A 15019-nucleotide genomic window follows, 5' to 3' on the forward strand; every position below is an offset into this window, starting at 1 on the left:
GAGAGAGAGAGAAGGGAAAACTAGAAAGCGAGATGGAGATTGGCGAGGTTGGGCAGCTTCTCGAGCTCGTTGTCGTTCCTCGCTCGGGCGTACATGTTCGGGCAGTCGATCGAGTCGCACGCGATGGTCGCGAAGCTTGGGGTGCCCGAGCATGAGACGCACACGGCGCGCAGAGCGAACTGCCGCGACAAGAGGGCCTGTTGGCGCGCCGAGAGCGTGTGCGCGACGGCGGTCGGGTGCGCCGCGCAATCGGGACAGAGGCCTGTATGGTGTAGAGCGAGAGTCAGTACTGCTCGTCTCGCCGAGAGAGAGAGAGAAAGAGAGAATGTAGGACGCACCGCCGTGACCCTCGGGCCCGTCGCATGCGACGCAGCGGTCGCTGATGAAGTGCTGCTCGAGCATGACGGCCCTGCCGCTCTTGCCCTCGCCGACGCGATGCACGCGCTTGGCCTTGGCCATCTCGCGGTACCACGACTTGACGTCGGCGCCGACCAGGTTGAAGATGCGCTCGAGCGGCGGGATCATCATGCGCTCGATGTAGTGCACGTCGTCGAGGCGTAGGCGACTGTGTGGCAAGCAGCGGGTGAGAATCGGCTGATGTGCGGGCAAATAAATGGCAGAGAGAGTGGACGCACGAGTCGGCGAGGAACTCTTGAGGTGCGAGCGCGCGGTGGACCTGCTTCTGGCCCGGCGCGGCCTGGAACATGACGTATGGGACGCGCTCGCCGTACTCGGGCTCGGCACGAGGGTCCTCGGCCATGGCTCGACCGGCGACGACGGCGCCTGGAGGAGGAAGACGGCCCTCGCTGCGGCGGCAGGAGACATCGTCAGGACTGCTCGCGGACACAGAGATTGAGAGACGAGGACGCACGCGTAGCTCCCGAGCTTGACCTTCTTGGCGATCGTAAAGTCTTGCGGCGAGACGTCGCCGGCCTGGATCTTCTTCCACTGGCGCTGGCAGTACTCCTTGACGAGGGAAAGGTCGGACGTGCGAAAGAGGATCCTGCGGCGCCACGAGAGGGTCAGAGAGGCGGTCCAGAAGAGAGAGAGTGCGAAGGAGACGCACTTGAGGCACGTCTCCTGCATCTTCTGCGTCGCCGGAATGCCGTCGCGGCGGATCGTCTCGATGCCCTTGGCGTCAAAATCCGGGTCCTTCTGCTGCTGGTACTCGTACTTGAACCCGACATAGCGCTTCTTGGCGACGAGGACGCACGGGAGGTAGACCTGTGTCGGGCAGGGGAAGAGAGTCAGGGCCGGAAGGCGAATCTCGAGGGAGGGAGGGGTGCGAGCGGACCTTCTCAAACTTGAGCTTGATCGGTCGCGGGTTCTGCTGCGTGATGACGTCGGCCATCTCGTTGCCGATGCGGAAGGCCTCGTCCTTGGTCTTGCCAGGGAGGTAGATGAAGAGCGAGTCCGTGTCGCCGTAGACGACCTGCGCGCCCCACCGCCTCGTCGCCTTGATCGTCTCCATCGCCTGCGCGCAAAGTGGGCTCGTCAGGACACGGGTCGAGACCACGAGAGGAGAGGTTCGGCGCACCTTCTCGAGCGACTCGCGACCTGTCTGCACGATGGCGTCGGCGACCTCGACAGCCGGCATGCGGCCTGAGAAGGTCGCAGACGTGTAGCCGTAGGTAACCTGCACGGTGCGCCAGCTCTGAGTCAGTACGAGGACACAGAGAAGAAGGACAGTGGGCTTGGGCTCACGTTGGCGAGGAACTTGAGGGCGAGTTGGCGGGCGTTGAGCAATTTGGTGAGGGCCTGCGAGGTCGACGAGGGCGGCGTCAGGTCCAGGCGCCGAGAATGGGCGGCAAGCAGGGCGCACCTTGTCGTCTGCGACAGCCTTCATGCTGCCCTTGACCATGACGCGCGTCTCGAGAAGCTCGCCAACCATCTTTGCGAGGAGCGACTTGCGGACCCGCTCTTTGGCGAACATCATGCCGTTTGGCGAGACTACACAGGACGAGGGTGAGTGACTGAGAGATCTAGAGGTAGTGGAACGAGGGGACGGACTCGTAATGTCGTCCTTGAGCAGGTTGAGAAGGCCGTCGGGAAGGTCGACCTCGCTCACGCCGAACTTGTTCGAGCCCTTGAAGTCGCTCACGCGGCCGAGGAACGTTCTGCGCGCATACTGAGAGGTCAGGAACGTGCTCGAGGATAGAGGGAGGGAGAGAGGGAGCGCACGAGTAGCAGTAGTTGTAGGCGATCATGCACGACGGGTACAGCGACTGGAAGTCCATGACGAGGAGCGGGCCCTTGTAGAACGCGCTCTGGGGCTCCATGATGAGGGGCATGCACTCGGCGGCGTTCTGGCGGCCGACCTGGACCCGATTTGGCGACAGGAGGAGGAACGACTCGGGCTTGGCGAGCTTGAACATGACCGACTCGACCTTGAACTGCGAGCCACGCGTGCGCACCGAGTTGAAGTCGACGCCGAACACTCGCGCTTCCTCGCTGTGTGTGGACGAGTCAGGACGAGGTGGGAAGAGGCGGCAGGGAGCGAGAGAGAGGCGGGCGCACCAGCTCTGCTCGACGACCTCGGCGGCATCGAGCATCTCGACGTCCATCTCGACCCGGTTGCGCCAGTACTCGACGACTCGAGCCATATCGACGGCTTCGCCCGAGGCGTACCAGGCGGTGAGCGTCTCGTACGAGAAATGCGGCGTCCTGCTCGACCTCGAGAGCGTGAGTTTCTCACTCCCGAGCACGCGAGAGAGAGAGAGACGGTGTGACGCACCGGATGCCGAGAACGTGTAGCGCGATGTGCTCAAAGCTGTTCTGCTGGAACTTGTTGTCGGCCTTGAGGATGCGCCACACGGGGAGGACGTGACGACCGGTGAAGTTGAGGACGCTCGACTGGCTGAAACCCCACCGGTCCGAGTGCTTGTCGCCGAACTTGCCCGTGTCGAAGCTCTTGACGCGACCGAGCTCGGGGACGAGGTTCCACTCTGTCGGGACGAGAAGGGCGTGTCAGGGCTCGTGCGCAGAGTCGAGAGGGAGAGTCGGCGAGGGAGGGACGCACCGAAAGCAGTCTCGGCACGCTCGAGGAGGTAGCCCCAGGAGCCATGATGGACCTCGAAGCCGGCGACACACTCTGGGTCCCACTCCATGCGGAGCTTGTCGAGGAAGAGCTCGATGAGGTCGCGCTCGGTCTCGACGACGTGGACGTGGCACCGGTTGTCGAGCCGCTCGTACTTCTTGCCCTCGCCGACGACGATGTAGCCGACGTGCGTCTTCTCGTTGCGGCCGTTCCAGTACTCGTCCTCGCGCTCGTTGTCAGACTTGAGGCAGAAGACGAGGAACTCGATCGCGTCGTGCTGCGGGTTCGGCAGGAGCTTGCCGCGCGTGTTGACTGTCGACGAGTGAAGCTTCAGTACACCATCACAGTGAACAGGGGAAAGGAGGAGGAAGAAGGGACGGACCGTGCAGCTCCATCGCGAGGACGGCCATGTGCTGCTTCTCGCGCTGACTGGCGCCCTTGATCGACTGGAACTTCTCGCTGCCCGTCTTCTGCGTCGGGCCCTCGACCTGGAAGACATAAAGAGGGTCAGTCGCTGCACAAAGAGGAGAGAGGGAGCGTGCGGGCACACCTGCGACTTGATCGGGTTGAAGCGCGGCTTCTTCTCGTCCTTGCGGCCGCCTGTCGGGTCGGCGGCTCGTCAGGGCACGGTGACAGAGAGTGGGGGGAGGCAAGAGAGAGGCGGGACGCACCGTTCTTGCTGAGCCACTCGTCCAAGTTCTCCCTCGTCGGCGGCCGTACGGCGTACTCCCACGCGCGCACGTCGAGCATCCTCGACAGGGGCGCGCTCGGCGTCTCGCTCGGGAGAGGACCGAGCGCGTCGTGGTGCACGAACGGCGTGAGGTCGACGATCCTGCTGCCCTTGAGGCGGAACGAGCGACCGGCGTACTCGCGCTTGCGGCGAGGGACGTCGGCCGGCTTGCTGTAGTACGGGTCCTTGTAGACGACGTAGGACCGGTTGTCGCGCTCGAGTGCGGCGACGACAGTTGACGTGGTCGGCGGCGGCTCGGCGAACGTGAAGGACCGGGCCGAGAGAGGGTAGGTCGAGACGCGGCGAGGTGGTGCAGGCGCAACGACCGAGTCGGCGGCTGCGACGATCGGGCTTCAGTACGATCCGATGTAAATAGGAAGGGAGAGTGTGCGCACAGTCGGTCGTGTTCTGCGACGTCTGCAGGGGCGTGGTCGAGCGCTGCGACCCGTTGACCGACGCGACCGGGGTCGGGGTCGTCCCGGCCGACGCGGCTGACGACGACAAGTCGGTGCGCGCGAGCTGAAACATGACGTGCTTCTTGGTCGGGCGGAGCGTCGGCTCGAGAGGCGGCTTGACGTCGCGGTCGAGGTCGGTGAGGACGGGCGAGGCGGGCTCGATCTCGAGCATGGGCGACGCGTGCGGCGGCGACGACGGTCGGGAGGGGCGCTCTTCGACGTGCATGTCGTCAAAGTCGAAGAGAGGTGGTGGCGGGGAGGAACGAGGGTGCGGCGGGAGCTGTGACGGCACCTCCTCCTTGAGGGTCGGGGTCGGCATGTACTCGTCGAGCGCGTCGTCGGGCAGGTCCTTGAGGTCGGCGAGCGCCTGCGACGGCGTCACGTTCGAGCGTGATCGTCCTGGCGGCGAGGGCGAGCGGACGTCGGCCGACTCGGCCGACGACTGGAGGTACTCCTCGAGCGAGAGGGCGGTCGACAGGTTCGAGACGTGGTGGGCGAGTTGACGTGGAGCTGCGACGCTCGGCTGGACCTGCTGCGCGCCTTGTGGCTCGACGGCCGTGTCGGGATCGAGCTTGAGGTCGGGCGGCGGCGACGAAAACAGGGCCGCCTCGCCGTCGTCCTCGGGCCCAGGGCGGAGCGTCGACCCGCTCGAGCTCGGCGCGGCGATGCGGAACGAGAGCGCCTTGCTCGGTGAGGCGAACGGGTTGCGGGCGGAGCGTCGAGAGGGCGTGACGGCAGGCGAGATGTGGTGGGCGGTCCGAGCGGCGCGAGCGGAGGAAGGCGTGGAACGAGGGTGAGTCGGCGTCGTCTGCTGAGGAGGTCGGGGAGGGGTCGGGCTAAAGTGAGAGTCAGTAGGCGAACGATGTCGGAGAGATGGGAGGGCGAGAGGACGCACACAAAGCTCGCCGCCTGCTTGCCGAACTCGCCACCCTGCTCGGCCATCTTGCGCACCCGCTCCTCCTCGTCGGCCTTGACACGTTTTGCTGACGGCTCGTCGGTGTGACCATGGTCGTGGTCGACGTGCCCGAGCTGTGCCGGCGACGCGAGAGGCCGCTTGGACGGCGTGAGGCGCTTGGACGGCGACGAGCGCTTGACCGGCGACAGCGAGTCGGGCCGCATCGACGACCGACCGTCTTCTGCGTCCTCGTCCTCGTCGCCGCCGCAAAAGAACGACGCCTCGGACGGAGCGCGCGACGCCGGGCGGTCCGTGCCGGCATCGACGCCCCAGAAGTTGTCCTCCTCCTCGTCGTCGTCGTCGTCACGCTCGTCCGGCTCGCGGTCCCACTCGCCCTCCTGCGTCGACGCCATGCGCCCTCGCCGCTCGATGCGGTCTGCTGCGCCCGAGCGGCGCTGCCGGGCGAGCGCCTCGGCCTGCGTCGCCGGCGGGGCCTGCCCGCCACGACCGCGACCGCCTCCTCCACCCTGACCCGGCCCGTCGCCGTATTCGTCCTCTCCCGAGTCAAAGTCGTCGCCGTCCATCTCGTCGTCGTCGCCCTCGCCCTCGGCCGCGTCCTGCGGGCGCCGACGGGCCGTCCTGCGGGCCGCCGAGGCGGCGGCGGTCGACGCCCGCAACCGCGCGAGGTCGACGTCGGCCTCGTCGACCTTGGGCACCGGGATCCCGATGCCCTGGACGGCCCACGCGCCGAACTCGTACTTGTCGCGCTCGTCCTGGGCGAAGCGGTCGATCGAGACGGCGTCGACCTGCTCGAACGTCGTGCGGACCTTGGTCAACCAGTGGCGGTTGCCGCCTCGGGCGTGCCGCGCCGTGTCGTCGACGAACGACGCAAACTCGGGCTGGGCCTTGCCGCGCGGGCCGACCTGGTCGCGCCACCGCCGCAGGTCCTCGCCGAGCTTGGCGGCGACCTTGTCGCGGAACTCGGGCTCGCGGCGCCAGATGGCCTGCGCCGCGTCGCGCTCGTCCCACTCGCGCTGCGCCGTGTCGGCCGTGTCGGCCGGGCCCGTCTCGCCGCGCTCGGCTCGGCGGCGCGCCTCGTCGGCCCAGATCTCCTTGAGCGAGCGCACGAGCTTGCCGCGCTCGACCGAGTCTGGGTGCAGGAGCTCGACAAAGTCGTGGTGCAGGTCGCGCGGCGTGAGGACGCGCCGGTTGAGGATGGCCGTGTACGGCAGGTCGAGCTCGAGCGCCTCGTACGAGATCTTGGCCGGCCCGCCGGCGTCGACGGACGGGTGCAGGCGATGCGGCGGGACCGTGTCGACCGTGTACAGACGTTCCGAGTACGGGCCGTCGCACGAGTCGGGCGCAAAGTCGTCGCTGCTCTTTACGACGTGGTCTGCGAGAAATGGGGCGTGGACGCAAGAGAGTCAGGAACGAGGCTCGTGGCTGCGAATGGCCGAGCGAGAAAGAGAGACTCGATGTGACGCACCTGGAAGCTCCTCGCGGAAGCGGCACTCGCCGACCTCGACCCAGCCGCAGCCGTACAGGTTGGCGTCGAGCATGAACTGGAGGAGGTAGGGCACGTGGCCCTCGAAGACGTCGAACTGGGTGCGCAGGACGGCGCCGCTGCGCAGGACCTCGGACAGGCGGTTCTTGTGGCGCGGGTTGACGAGGTAGACCTTGAGGAACGGCGAGTGGCCGACGTGGTAGCCGTAGAAGTTGGTCCCTTTGCACAGGACGACGAACGCGACGTATTGCGGCGCCTGCTTCTTGCCGTACTTGTTTGGGAGCGACAGGTCCATGGCACGGTTCAGAGCGGCGCCAAAGCGGCGGATGTAGTCGTGCACTGCGTTGCGAGGAAAGGGTCGTGAGGCAGGGTTCGAGGAGGACGAGGACAATGGAGAGGGCGAGTGCGCACCCGAGTCGGGGTCGAGCCTGCCCTTGTACTCGACGTAGACGTAGGGAAACACGCCGTGGACGAGAGCGGTGACGCGCTGGCCGCGGTCGGTCGCGCCCCAGATGCGAATGAGGGGGACCTGGCGCAGAGGTTCAGAGGTGAAGGGGGAGCGGCGGATGTCGTACTGCGAGTGGTCGTAGGCGAGGACGGTGTCGATGGCGCTGAGGCGGAAGCGGATGAACGAGTCGGGAGGGGGAGTGGAGGGTGCACTCGGGTCGAGAGGAGGAGGAGGAGGAGGGGGAGGGGGAGCGGGTGGTGGGGCGGTGGCCGGGTGCGACGAGGGTGCGGCCGGCGGGTCACCCTGGTTGCCCATGGCGGCGACAGCGTGTGTCGCAAGCAGCAGCGAGCGAGTGGACGACGAGAACCAACCTCGCTCGCCGAGAACGCGATCGGCCTGAGTTGGTCCGGCTCATGCTCCTGCCACGCACTTGCGCGCTTCGTTCTCAGCTCTTAGTACACCGCCAAGCTCTCACCAGGATGTCGCACCACCCGCCGTTCAAGCAGGTGAGCCACGTCGCTTCCTCTCAATCCTCATCACCGATCGCGTCTCGCGGACTCGGTTGCTCACCCACTGCTCCCCCTGGACAGGTCGAGGGCAGTCGCCCCGAATTTGACACCAACCAGCAGTGGACCACGACCAAGGTGCGCCCGCCTCGCCGCCCACCTCCTCCCCTCCTTCTCCCCCGCTGACGGCATTGCCCTCCCCGACTCGCCCGTCCACCGCCTCGCGCAGACGCCCGCCCCCGAGTGGCAGGTCGGATCGGGCTCGAACGGGCTCGAGAGCCTCGCTGGCGTCAAGGAGGGCCTGTGGGACGGCAAACAGCCCGAGGGCCGCTTCACCGAGGTCGACCCGGCAAACGAGGCGGCGCCAAAGCTCTACAAGATGCTCATCTCGGTGCACCCTCCTCTCTTCCTTGCCTCCTTCCGAGTCCCACGCGGCGGGCAGAGCTGACCCTCTCCTGCGCAACAGGCCATCGTGCGTCGACACCTCGCGTTCCCGGACCCTCCCGCCCTCGCTGACCTTTCTCCTCGTCACGCAGACCCCTCGCCCGATCGGCTTCATCTCGACCGTCAACGCCAAGGGCGAGACCAACCTCGCGCCGTTCAGCTACTTTGCCGCCGTCGGGCACGACCCGCTCGTCGTCATGGTCAGCTTTACGCACCCGAACGGCGACGACATGAAGGGCACCTGTGAGAACATCCTCACGACCAAGGAGTTCTCGGCCAACATGTGCGTCTCGCTCTCACTCTCGGTCGCGTCGTTCCTCGTCAGCGGCGCTCACCGACTCGCCCTCTCTGCAGCATCTCGGAGCCGTTCGTCGAGGCGGCCAACTACACGTCGATCGACGCGCCCAAGGGCACGAGCGAGTGGCCCTTGAGCGGCCTCACGCCCGTCCCGAGCAAGACGATCAAGCCGGCGCGCGTTGGCGAGAGCGGCTTCTCGATGGAATGCGTGCTCGGTGCGTCTCGCAGCTCTTTCCCTCTCTCTCTCGGGTCCACGCTGTACCAGCGCAGGGTACTGAGTCTTGAGCGCCTTCGACCCACGCAGAGCACTCGTACGACCTCAAGAACGACAAGGGCGTGCGCACGGGCACGATGGTGCTCGGCCGCGTCCAGCTCGTTCACGCGCGCAGCGACCTCATCGACCGCGAGACGCTCCTGGTCGACACGGCCAAGCTCATGCCCGTCTCGAGGCTCGGCGGCATCACGTACGCGCGCACGACGCAGATGTACGAGCTCCCTGTGCGTCCCTCTCTCTCGCCCTCTGTCCCCTCCTCTCTTCCCCTCTCTCTCTTCCTCTCTTCCCCTCTCTCCCTTTCTCTCCCTCTCTCGCCCCCTCTTGTTCGCAGCTCTCGTGCCACACGATGTACTCACGCTCGACATCGACGTCCGCAGCGCCCCGTGTTCGACAAGGAGAAGGAGCGCGACGAGGTCAAGGCGCTCCTCGCCAAGGCGTAGACCGACGGCTTGTGTAGACGGACCCTTCTCTCTTACTTCATGACGCAAAGTAGTACCGACACCTGTTCTCGCGACTGTGCTCGTGTCGAGAGCGCGAGAGCTGGAGGATGAGCCGTCGTCAAGCCGAGCGAAGCAGAGGCTCGAGAGCGGTGAGGACAGCCGTGGCTTGCACCGCCTGTGTGCGTGAGGGCACTTCCTGCAGCTCGGCCTGTCCTCTAGAAGGCCCAAAGAGAGCGCTCGCGAGGGAACAGACCCGCAGGAAGAACGGTTCTTGCCTCGCCGACCTCCGACTTGAGAAGGAAGCTGAAGGACCTTACTCCCGCTCTACACGACAAATTGGCCCGGGAAACGCCCTCGATTGCACCGCAGACACCTCCTCGTTCGATCTGGCGCGCGCAGAAGGCGCCAACCCTGCTAGATCAAGAGATAGCGTTTGAGCGAGGGTGCGCAGGATCCCCCTGTCTCGAGTAGGTGGCCGGGCGCACGGGCGCTCCGCAGGGGTGCGCGCCGTGCGAGCGACTCACCACAGTGCGCCCGCTGCCCTCAGGGGCACGAGAGGGCGGGCGCGGCCTCGTAAGGACCCGTCCGCGACGGCTCGACTCGCTGAGCCGTCGGGACGAGTGCGACGACGAACGAGAACTCTGAACGGTCTGGGGACAATCGCAAGGGACGAGAGGGCTTTCGGAGAGGAAAGGGCGCTGTCGTGCGGCGCAGCAAGGGCGCGAGGGGAAGCTTTCGGGGCCGAGAAGTGGGAGGCGCCATCGAGGGCTCGACTAACCTGCGGCGCGACATTAAGAGGGTCAGTACGCGGGTCGGCGAGGAGCACAGACCCACATGAAGGTACTGCAGGGAAGAAAGAGAGGACGTGGGACGTACAAAGGACAAGATGAGCCGCCTCGAGGTCGAGAGCCCGCCTCGACCCGTCCAGAAGACCGCCCTGCTCGCCTTGCGCAGCCGTTCCGCCTGTAAGGTGACCGAATCAGTCCGCCGAGACTCCTGTGCCGTATCGCGAGGTAGCAGAGGGGGCGAGAGGAGAGGGAGAGGGGGCCAAACACGGGGAGGCGGGGAGGAGGTGGACGCACGAGTCGTCCACAGCCCGCGCAGCGCTGCGGCCTTGCCCAGTAGTCTTCTTGACGCTGCCATAGTCCTCGACGACAACGCCCACAGGCCCACGAGTCGTTGTCGCCAGTCGAGGCCGGGCGGTTGGTGATGAGGATGCGACGCGCTCTGCGCTGTCGACGAGCGCTTGCGACGGGGCGAGCGATGCTTTTGCGCGTTGTCGAGATACAAAGCTGCCCAGGGGAGCAATATAGCGCGCGCCCAGTCGTGAAGGCCGAGGATGGAGGAGAGAGACCGGACGGCGCGCCTCCCGCCCGCCGCTTCCTCGGTGAGTGCGGCTGTCAAGCATGACTTGCGGGTCGAATTGCACGTTGGACATGTCGTCAAGGCTTCGTTACTCGTGCTCGCTGGGTATGCGGCCTGCCCTGGCCCCGACTCGCTCAACTGCGCCCTCCCCTCGCCGGCCACGCCTTGCCGTGCTTCCTCCCTCCCCTGCCCTCGCTCCTCACGCACCTCGTCGCCTCCCGATCCGGCCTCCAGCCCCTCTCGCAAGCGAACACGACGCACGCGCCGGCGTCGCACCCCGTGCTCGTCGCGTGCGGCACGTCCCTCGTGCAGTCCCTCCCCTCGCCGAGCGTCACGCACCCGCCGCACGAGTCGACCTCCTGCCGCACGTCGATGCACTCGTACCCGCCTCGGGACGCCGCCATCTCGGCGGCGAAGGCGCGCAGGAGCTGGGCGACCGTGCGCGGGTCGCCGCGACGAGGTGCGTCCGAGGCGGTCGCGAGCGAGGCGCTGCCGGCGATGGGGCAGGCCGTGAGGGGCAAGGGGCAGAGCTGGTCGTCGTCGAAGGACGAGTCGGGGAGGGCGCGACGCTGGCGCGAGCGGGTCGTGGGAGGGTCGTCGGCGGCGACGGGCTCGTGCGTCGTGGCGAGGTGGGAGAGGGGAGCCCGGCCGGTGGCGGGTGGGGCAGAGGATGCTGAAGCGTCCTTTGGGGGCACTCGCGCAGAGTCGGCGTCGAGGGGAAAGGTGGCGAGCGCCGAGGACGACGAAGAGGGGAGCTCTTGATTTGAGAAGGTCGTCGTCGACATGGACGGCTGCAACGAGAGACACACGCCTGCGAAGCACGTCTCGTCCGCTCGACAGGAGCTGTTCGTGTTTATGATCCGGCGGGAAGGGTCAGACGCTGTGTCGGGTGAGCGAGAGAGGGAGAGAGAGAGAATCGCGAGGGACGCACCAGCCGTCGTCTCGTTCCGCCCTCGCGCACTCGCCCGCCTCGTCGTCCCACACATAGCCCTCGTCGCACACCTCAGCCCTGCAGCTCCCGTCGACGCACACGCTCCCTCGACCGTTCTCGAACGACGAAGGGCAGACGAGCCCGGCTCGGCCGCAGTTGCTCGCGTCGGCCGCGAACGGGACGACGGCGCAAGCTCCGCCGCGGTAGCTGTACCCGGCGGCGCACCTCGTCGCGAGACAAAAGCCCGCGATGCACGTCACGTCGGTGGCGCCGGTCGGCATCGAGCAGATGCGCCCGACGCTGCCGCAGTTGCGCGAGTCGGTCGCCGTGTTGACGCAGGACGAGGTCGCGACGTCCCACGAGTAGCCGAGGGTGCAGCTCGAGACGCACTGGCCCAGCTGACAGGCGACAGGGCCGACCGCGTTGGCGAGGGCGGACGGGCAGACGTTGCCGATGGTGCCGCCTGTGCGCGACAAGGGGTCAGGTCGACCTCGTGAGGCGTCGAAAGAGAACGAGAGCGTGACGCACAGTTGTGAGGATCGGACCCCGTGTCGATAGCTGGCCCAGGGTTGCCCTCGCACGCGGCGGTGATGCCCAACGAGCAGAGCAGCCCTTGAACCGGCGTCTGGCGCTTGGTGCCCGGCGCCCGGTGCGACCAGTGCGGCCGCTGCGACTGCTCGAGGTGGTTCTTGACCTTGACGAGGTGGAAGCGCGTCGAGTCGAGGACCGGCGCCTTGTCGGCGAGAGCCGGCGGGAAGAAGGCGAGGAGGAGGACAAGGAAGGCGAGGACGGGTCGACACGGGTCCCTGCCGAGTCGGCGCATGTCGTACTGGACGAATATGGGCGAGTTATGGCGGACGAGGATGGACAGGCGGCGTCGGCGCAGGAGGGCGAGGTAGCCTCGAGCTGGCGAGGGTCGGTGCGGGCGAGGAGCTTGAACGAGTGTGGGTGGGCCGGACGGGGCTTCTGAGTGTGCAGGACGCTCTCGTGTGTGAGTACAAGATGTGTAGGAGGTCAAGAAGCGGGACGCACCTGGGTGGAACGGCTGGTGAGAAGCCCGAGCCAGAAGATCGCTCCTCGTCCGAGTGCCCCACCTCGCCGCGAGAATGACCTGGATGAACGCGAGCACTCGTCCCAGGCTCCATGTGCTCGAGTGGAAAGGAGCGCTCGAGCAGACGGTCCGCCGAGCGAGCACGTTCACAGCGGCTCGGCGACCAGGCACCCGCACACCGCCTGCCTCGCAGGGGTTTCTAGAGACGCTGAACACCCGAGGCTAGCTCGAGAGGGCAGGAGCGACGGGCGCGGCGAGTAAGAAGATGCTCGGCCGTAACTTACGCCGTGTAGCCAGGGTCGCTTGCCAGCAGGCAACGCCTTACAGGACGCGAGCGTCGGCAGTGCGAGACGAGGAGCAGGGTGGGACGAAGAGCTGGCGAACGTGGCCCAGGTGGATAATCTGTGCGGTGGGAAGAAATCAGGGCGTGTGCTCGAGAGATAAGGAAGTCTGGACGCACACATAAGCTGAAAGACGCCCTCGAGACGAGCGAGAAGAGCGAAAGGAGGGACAGCAGTCGCGGTTTCGTCCCGGCGCGAGGGCGCCAGCGGTACGAGAGGGCGACCGACGTCCCCTAGACAAGCACCACAAACAGCTGGTACAGTATGCGGGCCCGCCGGCTGCGGTTGCCCGCCGCGAAGGGGAGGGAGGGAGCTCGAGGAGGAGCGAGGAGGGCCACAGCGTCGCGACCCAGCCTCTGCTCGCCGCGCTCGTCCGGGTAGCTGCTCGACAGTAGTCGCTGCACTGGCTGAGCGACCGCACACTGGCAGTCCGAGGCGAGGTCGAGTGGGCGATGAGGACCGAGGATGTCGAGGGGAGCGGGCGACGAGAGCGGCGGTGATGAGGCGAAACGCGAGGCGGCTGCAGTAGAGGGCTGAACAGTGCAGCTGACGCTAGTCCAGTGCCCGTCTGCGGTGGTGCGAGAGAGCAAGCGCCCCGGCCTCGCAGTTGAATCGTGGCGCGGGGTCGACCTGGTCCTCGCCCTCACCACAACCACGAGAGCTGCTTGCCAGGCCTGCACCAGCCTCTCCAAGTGACCGTACACTCGCCCCGACTCGAGCTACTCGTCCAGCACTCGCCCTCGACGTCAGCCCCGTCTCCCTTCATCTACATCGCTCCGTGCCTCCGGGACGAGCCCTCGCCTCGCACACACCGTGGGCGGGGCCGTGGACACGTGCAGCGCACCTGTACACCCCTCTCGAGCAACCGGACTGACCGCCAGCCCCGCGCCGCCGCAGCTTTTCCTCGCCGTCCTCCTCCGCCCCCGTCATGGACGCCGACCAGCAGCAGCAGCAGGCTCAGCAGCCCCCGGCCCGCCCCGTCCAGGTCAAGCTCGTCCTCCTCGGCGAGTCGGCCGTCGGCAAGTCATCGGTCGTGCTCCGATTCTGCCAGAACGACTTCCAGCCCAACAAGGAGCCCACTATCGGCGCCGCCTTCCTCACCCAGCGCTGCCGCCTCGGTGCGTCCCCCCCAGTCTTCCCCCGTGCACTCCTGCCGAATGGCAGGATTGTCGAGATCCTGCCGTCTCGGCTTCGCGAAGGCGCCCGTGAGCTCACTCGTCCCTCTTCCCCCCTGCGACAGAGGACAAGGTGATCAAGTTCGAGATTTGGGACACGGCCGGCCAGGAGCGCTTCCGCAGCTTGTCGCCCATGTACTACCGCAACGCCCAGGCCGCTGTCGTCGTGTACGACGTGACCAAGTCGGTGCGCCCTCGCTCCCTTTTGTGTCCCCTCTACTCGTGCCGGAGCCCGCCGCTCACTTGCGCGTTTCTCTCCCGCGCAGGCGTCGCTCGACCAGGCCAAGACGTGGGTCAAGGAGCTCCAGAGGCAGGCCAACCCCAAGTGCGTCTCGCCGCCGCACCTCTCGCTCGCGAGCGCAAACTGACCGGCCGACCCGTCTTGCGCAGCATCGTCATCGCGCTCGCCGGCAACAAGATCGACCTCGTCCGCCCTTCCACCGACGACGAGCCCTCTACGCCGACGGGTGCGGCCGACATCGAGACGGGCAGCGGCGAGGACTCGTCGTCGAACGACGACGCGACCGAGACGCCCGGCGGCGACGATGCGGCGTCGGCTGCCGGCGGTGACGAGGGCCCCGACGGCGGCAAGCCGAGCGAGGCGCGGCGGCAGGTGTCGCGCGAGGAGGCCGAGGAGTACGCCAAGGAGTGCGGCCTGCTCTTCTTCGAGACGAGCGCCAAGACGGGCGAGGGCGTCGTCGAGGTCTTTACCGAGATTGGTGCGCTCCCCTCTCTCTTCTCTGTCGTCGCCCTTGTGTGCCCTCACTGACTGGCTCTCGACACCCCGTGCAGCCAAGAAGATCCCGCTCGACGCCCTCATGGCGCAGTCGCGCGGCCCCGGTGGCGCTCGTGGCGCCGCGCGCGGTCAGGCCGGCGCGCCCGGCGTCAACCTGACCGAGAACGAGGCGACCAAGAAGGACGCCTGCGCCTGCTGAGGGCGCCCCCAACGAGTCTCTCAGGTCTGCATCCGCCGTCGTCGTCGCGCGCTCTCCCCTTCTGCACGGATCTCTGCCTCCCTACCCTGTACCTCTCGTCGCGCCTCGCTATTTTCAGTCAGTCTGCCTTTGTGTGCAACCAGTCTCTTTCTCTGTGTGCGACCTCCAGCGAGAGAGAGCGAGAGGTTGTC

At 66.9% G+C, this 15019-nt stretch overlaps 4 protein-coding genes across 4 annotated transcripts; 2 read left to right on the forward strand and 2 right to left on the reverse strand.

Annotated features, from left to right (window-relative positions):
• Nucleotides 1-20: 20 nt before the first annotated feature.
• Nucleotides 21-7384, reverse strand: RHOBADRAFT_50779 (uncharacterized protein; the record flags this gene model as incomplete). Its single annotated transcript, XM_018415494.1, has 21 exons — nucleotides 21-262; nucleotides 339-565; nucleotides 636-806; nucleotides 872-1003; nucleotides 1067-1224; nucleotides 1295-1474; nucleotides 1538-1636; nucleotides 1705-1758; nucleotides 1823-1950; nucleotides 2011-2117; nucleotides 2182-2451; nucleotides 2518-2664; nucleotides 2735-2945; nucleotides 3020-3349; nucleotides 3420-3525; nucleotides 3588-3637; nucleotides 3709-4104; nucleotides 4163-5030; nucleotides 5120-6510; nucleotides 6604-6960; nucleotides 7033-7384. The coding sequence occupies 21 exons, from the start codon at nucleotides 7382-7384 to the stop codon at nucleotides 21-23; spliced, it is 5976 nt and encodes a 1991-aa protein (XP_018274347.1).
• Nucleotides 7385-7548: 164 nt separating this feature from the next.
• On the forward strand, nucleotides 7549-9104 carry RHOBADRAFT_50780 (uncharacterized protein; the record flags this gene model as incomplete). Its single annotated transcript, XM_018415495.1, has 8 exons — nucleotides 7549-7575; nucleotides 7660-7713; nucleotides 7805-7966; nucleotides 8042-8047; nucleotides 8112-8302; nucleotides 8374-8531; nucleotides 8621-8814; nucleotides 8968-9104. The coding sequence occupies 8 exons, from the start codon at nucleotides 7549-7551 to the stop codon at nucleotides 9028-9030; spliced, it is 855 nt and encodes a 284-aa protein (XP_018274348.1). The 3' UTR covers nucleotides 9031-9104.
• A 2164-nt stretch (nucleotides 9105-11268) lies between these two features.
• RHOBADRAFT_49143 (uncharacterized protein) lies at nucleotides 11269-12149 on the reverse strand (the record flags this gene model as incomplete). The annotated part of the gene is made up of 2 exons (XM_018415224.1): nucleotides 11269-11789; nucleotides 11855-12149. The coding sequence occupies 2 exons, from the start codon at nucleotides 12147-12149 to the stop codon at nucleotides 11269-11271; spliced, it is 816 nt and encodes a 271-aa protein (XP_018274349.1).
• A 1497-nt stretch (nucleotides 12150-13646) lies between these two features.
• RHOBADRAFT_32945 (uncharacterized protein) lies at nucleotides 13647-14985 on the forward strand (the record flags this gene model as incomplete). Its single annotated transcript, XM_018413066.1, has 5 exons — nucleotides 13647-13836; nucleotides 13959-14080; nucleotides 14160-14218; nucleotides 14284-14612; nucleotides 14686-14985. 5 exons carry the CDS (start codon nucleotides 13647-13649, stop codon nucleotides 14826-14828), a joined length of 843 nt encoding a protein of 280 aa, XP_018274350.1. The 3' UTR covers nucleotides 14829-14985.
• Between the last annotated feature and the right edge of the window lie 34 nt (nucleotides 14986-15019).

The sequence above is a fragment of the Rhodotorula graminis genome (genome assembly GCF_001329695.1).
Source record: "Rhodotorula graminis WP1 unplaced genomic scaffold RHOBAscaffold_1, whole genome shotgun sequence".
Taxonomy (NCBI): domain Eukaryota; kingdom Fungi; phylum Basidiomycota; class Microbotryomycetes; order Sporidiobolales; family Sporidiobolaceae; genus Rhodotorula; species Rhodotorula graminis.